The following is a 15,594-nucleotide window of genomic DNA, read 5'->3' on the forward strand; positions in this document are numbered from 1 at the left end:
CATAATACTCCTGCTTAGAGGTTGCCTCATTGTAATGTCAAGCAATGCCATTAGAGCACCGGAGAATCCACCCAAACCTCTCACCCAAGCAGAACCCTTTTATATTTGAAAAAGCTTGGTGACTTTTGATAATGAAAGTAAATACACAGCCCTTCATTTCCTGGTTGCAGGAATGGAGGTGAAACTACCAAAAAATTTTTTGGTTTTGGTTTTTTTTAAAGTCTGTGTGCAATATTCAGTATTTCTGATCTGGCCCAAAGTAGGAAGTAGGCAATCTCTTGGTGGTCTAGGCTGACATCCAGGGCCTGATCCTGTCGCCAGATGAAGTTAAATTTTCCCTCTGTGCAGAGCCCTCAGGGCTCAAGCCGGGATGTAAGCATTGCCCAGGCCTTCTGCTGGCCATCTGTAGACAGGGGAATTTCAGCCTACATGCAGTCCCCTTTGAAGTCGATGAGAAGTGAGGCAATTGTGGCAGACAGGACCCCAGCATTTTTGGAGGATTATATGACTGAACCATCAAACATTTTGAAGTTCACCCCTGACACTAGTTTTGCCTCTAGCTCTCTTTCTGTTTCCCAGTCAAACTACCATAGAATAGCAGAATGAAAAATCATTCATAATGATTTATTGCTTTGATTACTCACAGCACTAATCATTACATGCTTCTAAGCCATTCATCCAGTGGTAGAATTTGCTGTGTAATAATGAACTCCAGGGATTTTGTTGGTTTGTTTTTTATCCAGTGGATGTAACTTTTTATTTGATACAAGACCATTTTGCTTTATATTTATATATAAACTATGAAACTTCTGCAACCATCTATAATACATCATCTTTTGTTGCCATAATTATTGACAGAGTTCAAAATGTAGGCTTGAATTTATTGCATATTTTATCTTTACAAATCGTTGCAAAAATCTTTCTATAAGTCATTTCTAGGTAAATAAATCATCATGAAAAAACACTGTTCTCTTTGTAGATACATTCTAAAATAAGTAGTTAAAAAAATCATTACGACAGGATTTGCAGTAGTTTCTTGAATAGATTTATAGAAAACCTTCCAAGTTAAACTGAACACCTTGTGGAAAACAAAATATAGAAAGTTCACTATGTAACCGATTCCTTCTCCCTGCTTTACAAACAGGGACAGAACTATCATTTTGAGGACTGTAGTCAGTGCATTTGTTTACAAAGTACATTAAAAACTCTTCAGAGAACACTAACATAAAACCTCTAGGTAAAAGTTCTTTTTGGTATCGTAATGACTTGTTTTATGAAAACAGGCCAAATATCACAGCTACTGAAGATACTACATCTTCAAAATCCAGTCTACTAGCTGGTGAGCAATTTATTGATAAAGGAGTTTTCCTAACAGGGGATGTTCTATTCATAGTGACTTGTGATTTAAGGTTTTGACTTGTCAAAGTGTGTGGTCGGGCTAACTCGGGCATCTGAGCTATTGTTCACCTCTTTATTCTGAGTACTCCTATTTCCCTCCTTTGTAACTTCATTTCCCCATGAAGCAACTGTCCCCATAGCACTCTCTCTCCAGCAAGGGGAGGCAGCACACACATCTACCTTTGGATCAGCTGACCTGGTGATGACTCCAGAAATCAATGGTGGGTCTCCTTTCCAATGTAGTCAATCAGCATTTCTGTGGAATGCTGTTCCACAAGTTGGAGCTTACTGGTGGCAAGGCTTCGTTGTGATCCACAAAACCAACCAGGCCAGTACAGGAAGCTACAACTGTCAGTAATTGAAAGGATCTAGGCCAATAGTGAACCTTGAAGGCCCTTGGCTGCCAATGAAGCAATAAAGCCATGGCAACCAATATGACTTTCTGAAAATTTAGAATATTAGGGAGATGTAGCTTCCAATTGTATAGAATTTCCCCCAGCAATGGAGATACCATGCAGCAGAACCACCCTGGTTTAGTTATCTAAATGAATTCTCATTTGCCAGCAGGTCTCTCAATAAAGAGAGCCCATCAGCTTTGTCCTCCTGTAGCTCCACTCAGGTATTCAAGCAGTTCTTTCTTCTTACAGTAAGAAAGGAATAATTGGCATCCTAAGACTTGGATAATCCTTGAATTCTCGTACGTAGGTGTAGTGTTTATCCTTTGCCCAAACTGTCATCTGAGTGAAGCAAAGAAATGTGAACAATCCCACTATAAAAAGATATATAAAAAAAGAAACGACATCAATGCTAGTGAAACAGCATTCTCTTGTCCTGAGAACAAATCATCTAGTTGGGAGAAAGAAAACCTTACTCACCCGGGACGCACTGAGTCATGATGGTGAAGCTGATCCATGCCCCCACCTGTTATGGCCAAGGAAATTAAAAATATTTCTGATGATAGCATTCACATTTATACCTCTATTATCAAAACATCCCTCCCTAATGTAAGTAAACAATACATCCATGGTTACCGAAAGCTATTTCTGGTACCAATTATTTTTCACAAAGTCAGTAGCATCCTGTTAATTCCAAACAAAAGCTCCCCATTTTTCATCATGGTTATTGTGTGTGTGTGTGTTGTTTTGGACTTAAGTTTCCTCTCTCCCTTGTCTCCACCTATTTTGTGTTTGTTCCTAAATTAGTGCTTAAAATGTGACATTATGCAGCCCTGGAGGCAAACGTTCTCATTTACACCAATGAAACTCCCTGAAATCAAGATTTTGTATAAATCCTACTTCAGTGGGGCTGCGTGCATTGAAGACACAGAGCCTGACACTCACCGCTGTGCCCAGGACGGTGTCTGGGTCTATGCACCACTCGCAGGTCCAGGTCTATGCACCACTCACATCCTATTTAGATTTTAATTTTGAGAGACTGAAGCATGCATTGGCTTCATGCAGTCTTTCTGCACAGAAGTAAATTTCACATAAAAGGTACTTTAGGATGTCTGTCATGGGTTAACTCTTTGAAAGATTGAACTTAGAGTTTGGCAATATGAAGTGGGCTTGCATATTTTTTATTTTAAGTTTCTTATATGTTTATTTTAATAATATAGTATAAATTGAGATGTAACCTGCAAAACTTAAATCTTAGTGTGGTTTACTGAGGAAAATACATACCTCATATGTATAGTTAGGACAGGATACAAAGAAAAACAGCCATGTGAAAGGATTCTTTGTTGGATAAGGGATCTTACGGATCTTGGATCCTACAGATTAAAAGAACCACAAAAGATAAACCACAGAATACTGACGCTCCTATGTACCATGTAGTTTGCTATAAAGACAATCCAAATCTGCCTACTGAAGAGATGGGCAAGATAGACTTGGGAAAATAAGGACTCCACTGAGCCCAGAGGAAGGCTTAGGGTGCCTGTGGGGAAGTGCTATAGGATCATTAAGGATTGCACACAGTATTTGGCAGTACCATCCCTAGAAGCATCCTTGGGAAAGATCATTGGCAATGCTGACTGGCCAGCACTAAGTCATTCCCATAGGAAGTGTCTGCACCATTTCCTAGACCTCAGAAATGAACGGTATTTCTACAGATTACATTATATCAAAATTGTGGATGCAGTTAGCAAATATTATGAGACGCAGCCCTTCCACAAAGAGGGAGCAAAGCACAAGGGAGCCACTGCCCTTAACTTCCAAGCACACACACAGCTTGTGCCCTGGACAGAAGCCAGGCATATTAGTGGACCCTGCACTCTCCACAGAACAGCTCCTGCTAGCATCCCCTGAAGAACTAGCCAACCCGAATATCATGCCCACATCCCACTTTGAACCACCAGTGCAGCTTACACAGGCTCATGCACTAATGGCACAAATCTGGCCCTAAGTGCTTTTGTTACATACCCAAACTTCCTTTAGGGTCCAATCCTATGAGGTGCTGAGTACCCTCAACTCCCACTGAGGCCAGCTGAGGGTGATTAGCCCCTCACAGGAGGCTCTCTGCACCTTGCAGGATCAGGCCAATCATCAGTGTAGGTCACTGCAGAAGAGCTAACTTAACTGCACAAAGGTAGGGAACAAACTTTTACCATCTCTTCTCAGGTCACTGAGTGCAACGTGGATAGAGAAATTTCCAGCTTCACATATCTGCAAGAAGCAGCATACAATAAAGGAAAATGCTTTCCTTCCACTTATTCCTCTTCCCAGTGCCAGTTCCTAGATAAATATTTTTAAAGGGCCCCAACCCCCATTGAGAAACAGCCTAAATAACACAGGATTAAAAGTGTGTTTAGATCTTAATTAAGCTCAAAACAAGATTTTGGACTGATCGTAAGGAGACATCTGTTCTATTCATCTTTCCATACACAAGAGTCCATATTACACTCTGCTTTGCACCTGTCAGATTGCCAGCTAGCAAGTGTTAACCAAGTCCCAAGAAGGTACAATGCACTCCAGCTATTTTCCCAGCCAAACCCTAACACAATAACCCCTGAATAAAGTGGATTCCAGCGTGTTTTCTTTACCTTTTGACTGGGCTGATTTGTTTAAAAAAAATTAATTGGGCAGTTTGGATTTCTCAAAAATCCCAAGGCATATTTGTGCAGCTGCATAAATACTGATATGCTGGTCCATAACGACTTCTACTCCTTATGGCAAGGACTTGATATGATTCACAAAGTTCCATTAACCAATTTTCCCACCTGCTTTTAGGCAATGCTTTCCACCACTAGTTAGGTGGAAAATAGATTGAAATGGTCTGTATATAGGATTATGGCCAGAGTAGAACAGAGAACTGGTAATCAGGGCTCCTGAGTTTTATTCCCAGCTTTGCACTTGTGCTGTCGACCTTGGGAAAGTCACTTTAACCTATGTGGCTCAAATTATCCACCATTATCTAACTCTAATAAAATTTCACATTTGAAAAGTGCTATGAGATCCTCCAATCATTGACACTATAGTAATTCTTTTTCTTCTCAATGCGGAGATAGGTTACATCTGCACTAGAGAGAATGGATACTTCCTATGAGAAGCAATGTTAGTATAACAAGGAAATAAAATAGTCCTGGAGAGGTAAGTGAAAGGACACTTTCAGGATTCTATTTCCAGAGGAATTCTGTCAGAATATATGGAAAGCCAGCAAGATGAAACCCTTGCCCTGAATATTAACACTTTCATAATTCTGTAGTAGGCCAGCTGTCGGCTACTTATGACCTACTTGATATTCTCAACCCTTGATAAACTCTGGTAATACCAGGATCACTGTGATGAATGTGGCTGAGTGTGCATCTCCACACACAAATTCTTACCTAATTTCTGCAGATTAAACGGACCAATTTTGAAATTCTTACTCAGCCAAAACTTTCCCTGAAGTCCAGGTTCTGGTCAAAATGGACAGCTTTGTCTCTATCTTAAGCTGATCAGTCTTAGTTCTATGTCCTGAGCTTTCCAGTAATAAATCTTTGACAGTCTCCCCACCCCACCCCACCCCGAGACTAATAAATCATAAAGGAGAGTCTTTAATAATAATTTATAAAAAAAAAAGTAAAAGTCCTACCAGAAACATGATCACAGCAAAATTTATCTGTTTTTGTCCATAGGCTAGAAAACAAAATGTTTAAAAGTGGATAATTAGCACTCAAATATACCCAGGTAAAGGTTCAAGTTATTCTGAGGGCCATTTTGCTACTTACAAGGAGGTGTATAAAGAGGATGATTGATGTAATAAGCAAGCCAAGCTGCAAATCCCCAGTAATAGAAGCAGTTCTGAAAAATAAGTAATTTTTTTTTATAATAAAGATATCAACTGTCCTGTGTGTGTAGGGAAAACAGTAGCGTTATCTAGACTAGTGATTACCAAAAGAAATAGTGATAATGATCACTTGGGGGCAAATTGCAAGTTGCAGATAATGCAACAAAAATGACAACATACCAAGTTTGGTGGAGTGGAAGGGAAAGAACAGGGAAAGACAACAGTAAATAAGCAGGAAGTATTGCTCTTGGAGTGAGATTTTTTTGCCCTTCAGTGCAAAGAGAGCGTACAGACTGTTTGGTCTAGAAATTGCTTTTGAAAATGTGGCCCAAAGAGTTGAAGCTAAAGGAGCGTTTTATCTGGGAAGCCATTCTGTTTCACTGCGCACAGATCAGAGACGAGGAGCCATAAAGACCAAGTGCTAGGGGAGACAGGACTTGTTTTGCCACATATAGAAACATCATGGGTTTTAAATGGTGAACTATGACCAACTTCCCTCCCAGCCTCTTCCTTTCCCTTCCCATACAAGCATGCTTCAATCCTCTCTATCTTAAACACCTACCTTATGTCTTCCTCAAACTATAGCCCAATCTCTCTCCTCCCTTTCATCTCCAAATGCACTGAATGTGGTGTCTGCAACCACTTGCTGAATTTCTCGCTTTTAATTCTGTTCTTGACCTTCTCCAATCCAGCTACCACCTTCTATGCTCCACTGAAACTGTTCTCACTAGATTAATGATCTGTTACTGGCCAAATTTCAGGGCCTACACTCTAGCATCATCATCCTTGGCTTCTTGGAAGCTTTTGCAATGTCAGCTTCTCCCTACTTGAAATTCTGTCCTGTGTTAGTTTCCATGGCTCTGTTCTTTCATGGTCTTCTCCTCCTACCTCTTGGATTGCTCTTTCAGTGTCTTCTTTGCCAAGCTCCTCTTCCCCTTCCCCTTTCAAGGATGTCTATCCTTGGCCCTCTCCTCTGCTACTTTTATATTCTAGCTCTTGGTGCTCTCCTCTGCAAGGAAGGTGTTAACTACCATCTTGAGGCTGATGACTCATAAATCTACCTCTCTATGGATGCACCCTCCCCCTTCACTAAATCTAGTATCTCAGCCTGTCTTTCTGACATTTTTGTCCAATCATCACCTTAAACTCAACATGGCCAAAACTGAGCTCATCATCTTCCTTCCCTCTCTCTTCCCCTATAACCTGGGTGTCACCTCTGACTCGACTCTCTCGCAGGATGCACATATTCAGGACATTTCTAAATCCTTCCACTTTTTCTTACACACTCCTAAATCCAGCCTTTGCTCCCTGTCCACAGCCAAAACTCATCCACGCCCTCATCGCTTCACGTCTTGACTACCACAAGCTCCTCTTTTCTGGCTTTGACCACTGCAGCCTTACTCCCAAGTTTATTTTAAAATTCAGAGTTGCGGTTGTTAAGACCATCTTGGCTCTACATCCTTCGTCTAAACCCAATCATAAAAGTAGACTATAATACATACATAATTGTATTCCCATTTCCTATCCTTTAGCAGTTTGTGTCTTTAGACTGTAAGCCCCTCTGGGCAGGGCTTGTATCTTTTCTATGTTTGTACCAAGTCCAGGACAATGGGGTCCTAATCCTCATAGGGGCTTTTGGGAGTTACCATAATAAAAATATTTACAAATGATACAATATAAAACATATGGGAACACAGCCAAGCTGAAGCCATGTTAACAATTCTGTTTATCTTTTATAAAAATGTAGTAACTAAATTTGGAACTAAGTTCCAAATTTACAATAGTAGAACTCAAAGGTGAATGTCCATGTTCTATTCTAAATTGAGCATTCATAGTTCAGAATATAGGCACCAACATTTTACTGAAGGTCAACAAATTACAGATAAAGCGTGAACTTGGCTGACATTTTTTTTCTTCCCAGAGTTGTCCTAGAGGCATGGCAGGTATTACTTTCAAATTAGAGTCTTTGATTGCATATGTGATATAGTGGGTTAGTGCATGTTATTGTCTTCCTGAAGTGACTGGCTCCATCAAGGATAGGAGGAACCTGTCACTATATAACAGCTAGAGTTATTCCTTTTAGCTAAAGTGGCAAGAGATTGTGCTGTTCTCTGAAATTTCCAAATTCAATCCCCACTGCCAGCAATGATGTCTGTATATATGCAGTCCTGGCTCCATCCACATAGCTCTAGCTTTATTTAATTAGAAAATCATGGTTTTAAATTTTGACACCAGGAAAATAATGATTTAAATCAAAAGGAAATATGTTTTAGGATATTCAAAATCCAGGGGCCAAATTCTCCACTGGCATAAGACCACTGAAGCTGATGGAGTTATACCACAGGAGAATCTGGTTCCTAGTTTTGTTTATTTCTAGAGATTTCACAAAATCAAACACCAATGAGTTTTACTATTGGCCTGTTACACTTTCCACTTAAGTCAACAGGGGTATGTACATATAATCTGCTGAGTCAACTAAAAACCCCAAAGTGTTTTCACTAATTAGCACAATGGCTTAAAAAATGACTTCCCAAATAGACTGTATGTTTAATGTTTTTAATCGTATAGAACAGCAATAAAAAATTAAAATCAATAAAAACATGAAAAATGAACATTTTAAAAATGCAAAATTCTACCCTCATGCAACACGAAGCCTGATTCTGAATGGTAATGAATGATATTTTCCCCTTGGCATTAACTGTTGTTATTTTATACAATTTAACCTTAAGAGTTCCAGATTTAAGGAATTATGCCACCATTCTGAAAATCTAGCCATTCAATCCAGAATTGATGCAAATTTAATCTAAGCAGCAGTGAGGTGGAGGGGGATGGGTGGTAAGACTGATAGCTCTTTTTATATCCAAAATATAGATTTTCCAATTATTTGCAGTAGCCAAAACCTCCTCTAAGAAACTGTGGCTCACATTTTTACCTACTACCATTCCAAGATGTTCTCAGTTAGACTTGCTAGAACCAAAGGTAAACTCCTATGTTGTGGTGGTGGTGGTGGCATTCGAGAGACCCTGCCAGGAAACTGCTCTGAGCTGCTGGTTGAGAAAGATGTTATCAGCAAAACTGAACCCAAGCTGCAAAGAAAAAGTAGAGGCTGATGTGTGGAGGAAGATCTATAGGAGAGGCCGTCCTGACTTTAAGAAGAGAGAGAATGCTCCACAGGGACTGAGTGAGTAGACACAGCGGGTGGTTGTGGTGGAGATAAGACTTTGTGAAAAAGGGCAGGAGACTGGGGCCAGAGAAGAAAGGAAGAGCACAAGAATCAAGGTGCTCTCGCTATGGGGCGGTCAGTCAGTTAATGGAAAACACAGCTCGGCTGAGTCATGATTCCAAAGTAACCAGATTGTTATGGGTTTCAAATGCAGCAAATCTGCATAGTCTAAAAGTCTCTCTTTAAAAAGAATGAGAATGGTAACTCCTACACTTTACATGAGATTTTCTCTGGCTGCCAAGATATCAATGGAAGGCAAAACCATGACCAGCTGAAAGTCCAGGTCTTTCAGAAAGAGTTATTTTCATATAGAGGAGAGTTATGTTACTTGGGCTCTGTTTATTAAATATATATATAGAGAAACAAGATAGCTGTAGATAATGGCTATATGGTGAAACAGCATTTTTGGCAGTAATGCCCAAAGAGGTTGTGTACAGTGATGAGTTGCCAAAATCTTAACAACTGGTTCCCTCCTCACCCCACGAGGAGGTCGTGCCCCCCCCCCGGACCCCTGCCCCATCCAACCCTGTCCCCTGACTGCCCCCAGAACCGGGCAGGAGGGTCTCATGGGCCACCGTAGTGGGTGTCCATCCCATCCCCCCCCCCAAGAGCCAGAGGGACCTGCTGGGGGGCAAGGTGGGGAGTCCCGGCGGTGCTTACCTGGGGTGGCTCCCGGAAAGCATCTGGCAGGTCCCTCGGGGCGGGGTAGCATAGCTGGGGGCGAACAGGGGGGAGCGGCTGCTCTCCCCACTGAAAGGTAGTGCCTTAGGCACCAACTCCGTGGGTGCTCTGGGGCTGGAGCCCCCATGGGGAAAATTTTGTGGGTGCAGAGCACCCACTGGCAGCTCCCCGCCCCGCGTCTGGCCCCAGCTCACCTCACCTCCGCTCCGCCTCCTCCCCTGAACACCCCGCCCCACCCTGCTTCTCTGGCGCCCCTGCCGGCTTCCCATGAATCAGCTGTTTGCACAGGAAGCTGGTGAGGGCTGAGAAGCAGGTGGTGGCTTCGTGCTCTGGCCCAGGGAGGCGGAGGCGAGCTGGGGCGGGGAGCGGTTCCCCTTCCCCCCCCCTCCGGATTACCTGCTGCAGTGCGGGCGGCCCTCCTCGTGCCCCCCATCCCCAGCTCACTTCCGCTCCGCCTTCACCTCCTTGGACCTGAGTGCAAAGCCGCTGCCTGCTCCTCAGCCCTCCCAGGCTGACAGCTGATTTGCGGGAAGCTGGGGGTGGGGAGAAGCAGAGTGGGCCGGTGTGTTCAGGGGCAGAGGGGGAGCTGGGGCCGGGCACAGAGTGGGGAGCTGCTGGTGGGGGCTCTGCATCCACCAAATTTTCCCCATGGGTGTTCCAGCCCCACAAGGGACAACCGGTTCTAAAAAGGCTTCTAAATTTAACAACCGGTTCCCATGAACCGGTGTGAACCTGCTCCAGCTCACCACTGGTTGTGTATCTGAAATCAGAATCTTAACATCTGCAAACCAGACTTGCTGAATGTAGTATATCTGACAATGTGGTTCTTTTAGCTGATGGTTTGAGAGGTAGTAAACTCTCACATGCTCCAAGGGTGGTGGTTGCCTTCACAGCTTTGTGATGAATGTCAGTATAATTTTTCCTAGAATTGTTTATATTACAGTAGAGCCCAGAGGCCTCAGTCAAGCGTGAGGCCCCATTGTGCAAGGCACTGTACAAACACATAAAGAGACAGTCCCTACTGCAGGTTTACTGGCCAGACAGACAAATGGTGGGCCAAAGAAAGCATGATTATTTCTGTTACAGATAATGGAACCCAGGTGCAGAGGTTAAGTGACTTTCCCAAAGTTATTCAGAAAACCTGCAGCAGAACCAGACTCAGATATTTGTGTACTAGTCCAGCACCCGAACCCCAAGACCATCCTTCCTCGCTGTTCATTACTGTATTACAGTATCACCCAAAACACACCAGGCATGGTACAGACTTATGGGGAAAGTCTCTGCCCTGAAGGGCTCAGACTGTTAAAATGGAATCTTACAAGGAAACTCTCCCATAAATTTGGGACTTGCCATGAGCTGAGTTGTATATGCCTATGGCTTTTAGTGCAGGAAAAAAAATCCTTCTAAAGCAGTGGTTCCCAACCAGGGGCCCAGGGCCCCCTGGGGGACTGTGAGCAGGTTTCATGGGGGTTGCCAAGCAGGACCAGCATTAGACTCACTGGGGCCCAGGATAGAAAGCTGAAGCCCTGAGCCCTGCCAGCTGGGACTGAAGCTGAAGCCGAAGCCCCAGGCAACTGCCCTGCTTGCCACCCCCTAAAACCGGCCCTGGCTTTTATATGCAGAAAATCAGTTGTTGTGGCATGGGTGGGCCATGGAGCTTTTATAGCATGTTGGGGGGGCCTCAGAAAGAAAAAGGTTGAGAACCCCTGTTCTAAAGCATCATCTAAACATTGGGAATCTGATCCCAACAATAAATGCTGTAATTAATGTGAACAACCAAAGTACACAAATTACTACAAAAACATAGTTCAGTTTTAAGGAAAGACTCCTAAAGTAAGTGGGATTTGCCACTGCTGAAAGCAGTATCAGTCATATCAAAACTGGCAGTATACAACTCATTCTTCATACACAGACTCCCAGCAGATGACACTGCTTAGCAGGGCCTAACAAAGTAACACAACCTTTCAAGAGTATATGGAGTGCTAGCAAAAGGAGCTTTGTTTATACCGTGTAATGTTTTTACTTGATTCCTACTAGGAATGAGTAGAACCTTCATGGGCAGGACATGTCTGTTTCCATTTTAATTACATCTGTATCTTTTCTTAAAAATTGCTCATATCCTCCAGGTCCTGGAGAGCACAATGAAGCAATAAAAGAGCCCAAATGACCCTACTGCCATGTATGTGAAACAAAGGTGAAGGGTCTCCCAGCCAATATGATGGATGGAAACCCTTCTCCCTCTCAGAAATGTCCAATCCCATCTCCTTTAAGTCATGCTCACAAGGAACTTGATTGTCTCTCGCTAAATTAAGATAATTGACTTCTCCTAGAGGACAAACAAGCAACAGCCCCTATATGAACAATGATGTATCTAAAATAGGAGGCCTTTCCTACCACCTATATTTGAGTGCTGGAGAAAAATGTGTAGTCAGACTAGGTAAAAAGATATGTACATATATATTATTAAACCATATTTATGGCTCCAAAGTTAAGGCTGAGCTGGGCTTTCCTTTTAGAATGGAGTGTAACAATTTGTCTCTTAATTAGGAATAATAATAAAAAAAAGTAGGCCTAATATAAAATCACACACATCATGATAGGGGAGTGATGGAATTTTAGTGAAAGTTACACGGAGTTGTTTGGAAGTTCTAAGGTGTTTAAAATTGCTCCATTTTGAATGGGGGGGGAGGGAGGGAGTCCGACATTTCTTTGCTCCTGCTATCTCACAAATGGTTTCTTGGTGCCCAAATTTCCTATATAATTAAATGTCCTTGAAAATCTGTACACCCACTCCTTTCTCCTCCCACAAAGTGAAAGTAATAAGGCAGATCCTCAAAGGAAGTTATATACCTAAATTCCTTTAAGGGTCTGGGCCACTGGACCTTACATCAACTTGATCCCTTTCCCCCCCAATTTAAATGGGGAACTGTCTTTACAACCCAGGAAGAATGTTCCACACACATGTGGTGGCATGGAAGAAGCACATATGGCTGTGAGAGGAAAAAAAAACCAAGTATGTTGAGGCTGGTAAAGATAATGGGATTAGAGTTGGTAAAACTGTTCCGGTGAAATGTTTTTCACCAAGAAATGCAGATTTGGGCTGACCAAGACTTATTGCAAATTCATGTTGAACTTTCTGAATTGTTTCACTCAAAAATATATTTTTTAAATATATTTTAAAAAGTTAGAAATGTTGGATTTTGACATTTTCAAAATCTTTCAATTAAAAATGACTTTTCATTCTGAAATTTAAATTTTATTTTAATTTAAAAAAAAAAACACCCTCAAATGAAAATGTTCAATTTGACCAGAAAATTTTTATAAAAATTTTTTGGTGTGCTGATAAATTTGAAAAAAATTCATTAAGGGTCAACCCGATATTAATTTTTTCATCACAAATAACTCCATTAAAATCAACAGAATTACACCAGAGCAAGTGCGAGGTGAATCAGGCCCAAGTGCAGATAAGTAGGGAGACACATGGTTATGAATGAAATTGAAGATGAAGACAAGTATTGTGAACTTGATGTGGTGGAGAAGGGGAAGTGATTCAAAAGCCCTGGTCAGAATGACTGGCAAAGATAAGGATTTTAGCAGCTGTATTTTGTTTGGACTGGAGTGGTGCAATAGGAGTGTCAGACACCAGTGACAAGTGATGATTTAATGCACTGTATGAATTCACTTTAAAGGTACAATTGTCCTGCTTTCACGCATCTAATGTTGTTAATGTAAAATAGCTACCACTTGTCCAGAGTAGACATTTCTAAGTGAGCTGCTAGCCTGATAGAAACCTGTACACATCTCTGCTTAGGAAAGCAATGAAAATAAATCTGTGCAAAAAAAATTCACTGTGACTACCAGTGCCCAGCTCATGCTACTAGCTGAATATTTAGGACCCTTTTCCTATTTAGGAAGCACAAAGCTAATGCTAATCAGCTGCAGGGAGTCAGATGATCAGTAAGGTAATAACAAAGATAGGACTATTGGTAGGGTGTAAATATGAAACTAGAGTCTTCTTGTTCCCAGGTCAGACTACCAATCCCTTAAAATGCAGATGTATTTTAAAGGAATAGTCTAAACACAAAATATTAAATATCGTAAAACCGGGCTATTAGGATATGACATAATCTGCTATCTTCCAGATTCTATATAATATTATTTTAAAATATAGTATTCTGCTGCCTCTTTTTTTTAAAAAAATGTCTGTAGTTACTGCATATCCATGCAGTCTCTCATACCACTATGCAGGCAGACAACGGAGGGAGCACAGGTGAGCCCCTGCTCCCAGAACAGAGTTGTTGCTAAGGTGTGCTCAGGACAGGAAGGAAATGTAGAACAGCCATGGTGCTTTATGCTACACAAGAAGCAAAGCCAAATTTATAACTGTCAAGGAGAGACGTGATTCTATGATACTATTACAAAAAAACAGATTAAAAATATTTTGAAAACCTCTAGCTACGTACTACTAGACTGTGCCCCCTTAAAATATAACACTGCTTCTGAAATCCTCACACCCAAGAGAGCTAGCGCCTAGCGGGCGAAAAAGGGAATGAATACTGAAGGTATTAAATCTTGAAAGAGCAATGGGAAAACTGTGACAGCAATTATAATGGCAGGGTGGCATGTAGGTTACAATGGGAAGGTTATTGTGAGATCTTGTAAAAGAATTACAGCTTTACATAATCAGAGCTGTTGTGCATTACCACAAAAGCCACACCAAAACACTGTGCTAATGAAGCAGTGCAGAGAGTGGCCAGATTGTATTTACTGGAGGGCTGTGGGTAGATTTTTGTCACAATTTACCTTAATAATATTCCTCAGTGGCATAGTCCCATGGGAGAACCGATGAACAAATATTGTTTCAATCAACCTTTTGATGTAGTGGAAAGAATGGCAGATACATGCCAAGCTAGAAATAGCAAGACAAAAGCATTTAAGAATGCTACAGAAACAAGTGTGGCAAGAAATTTGGAATAAAAATAGGATGCTTACAAAAATATTGCTTGAGGCTCATAACAGAACTTACTTAACCACTGGATGTGGGCTTGATGTAATCTTGTCATCCAGCCCATAGACAAAAGGCATGCGGAAATAAAACAGAAAATAGATGAACAATGGACCTGCATATTCTGTCAAAAATACCTGCCCCAAAAAAAAAGAAAGAGAGAGAGAGAGAGAAAGAATAATTAGACAGAGCAGATCAGTGGCAGTGCTTTGTTTTCGTTTTGTGATTAGTAAATTCCTCCACCAATCCAGAATGGAGGTGTGTTTTTGTGGGTTTTTTTGGCATGACAACATTTGGAATTATAGACTGAGATTGTTAGAAATGCATACATATAATGTGCACTTGCATTTGCAGTAATGGCATCCAACTTAAGTATTTACATGCACAGGTGACAAGTTATTTGCAATTAACATGGGAGCACATACAGTTGTGATAAATGTGCATGCAAATTATATTTATATAATGTTAGCCTTTATTTTTCATCTTGGTATCCTATAAAACTACTTTTTGACTGTAGGTTAAAAAGAATGCTGGTAAAGAATTTCTCCAAAAAAAAGGTGGGGGGCAAGAAACTAGTTTCTAATGAGTCAATTTTGTTTAAAATAGAAATACTTCATACCAGCATCACTTTAACTTGACCTCAATTTTTATAATTACTTTTGCTTCCATAACTAATTAAAGTAGGTTCATGTCTGAATTATGGAGAAATAAGGGAAATGTACTGAACTTATGTAACAAAAAATCACCACTTTTTTCTGATATAGTTAGAGCTACTCATATGTCCAGAAAATGTGTTGAGGTATTGGTGATATTATATGATGTAATTGCATCAGCAGTCTTCCTGGCAAAGGTTAAATTGACTGTAGATGGGAAGACATTTTTTCTTTAAACTTGCTAAAGCTAAAGTTTGTCTTAGGTTATGTCTGAATAAGATGAACGAGGGCAGGGTGAGGGAGGGTCTAGATGTTTCACAGGACAATCATGTGGTAGGGTCTATGCTTTAATTTACATTATCATGTTTTGA

The 15,594-nt window shown here is 41.2% G+C and overlaps 1 protein-coding gene across 2 annotated transcripts in view; it reads right to left on the reverse strand.

Moving 5' to 3' along the window:
- Positions 1-678: 678 nt before the first annotated feature.
- LOC140916065 (very-long-chain enoyl-CoA reductase-like) overlaps positions 679-15,594 on the reverse strand; it is a 33,346-nt gene continuing 18,430 nt past the window's right edge. Inside the window, exons 6-13 of one of the 2 annotated variants that reach the window (XM_073357014.1) lie at positions 14,592-14,707; positions 14,369-14,474; positions 5,603-5,675; positions 5,467-5,510; positions 4,001-4,058; positions 3,078-3,166; positions 2,274-2,319; positions 679-2,167 (exon numbers count right to left, since the gene is read on the reverse strand). In XM_073357014.1, the coding sequence (XP_073213115.1) occupies positions 2,040-2,167; positions 2,274-2,319; positions 3,078-3,166; positions 4,001-4,058; positions 5,467-5,510; positions 5,603-5,675; positions 14,369-14,474; positions 14,592-14,707 (660 nt within the window). In that variant the 3' untranslated portion in view covers positions 679-2,039. The remainder of the gene's footprint in view (positions 2,168-2,273; positions 2,320-3,077; positions 3,167-4,000; positions 4,059-5,466; positions 5,511-5,602; positions 5,676-14,368; positions 14,475-14,591; positions 14,708-15,594) is intronic. The other variant, XM_073357015.1, reaches the window with a different exon arrangement.

Source organism: Lepidochelys kempii, chromosome 8, assembly GCF_965140265.1.
Source record: "Lepidochelys kempii isolate rLepKem1 chromosome 8, rLepKem1.hap2, whole genome shotgun sequence".
NCBI classification, from domain to species: Eukaryota; Metazoa; Chordata; order Testudines; family Cheloniidae; genus Lepidochelys; species Lepidochelys kempii.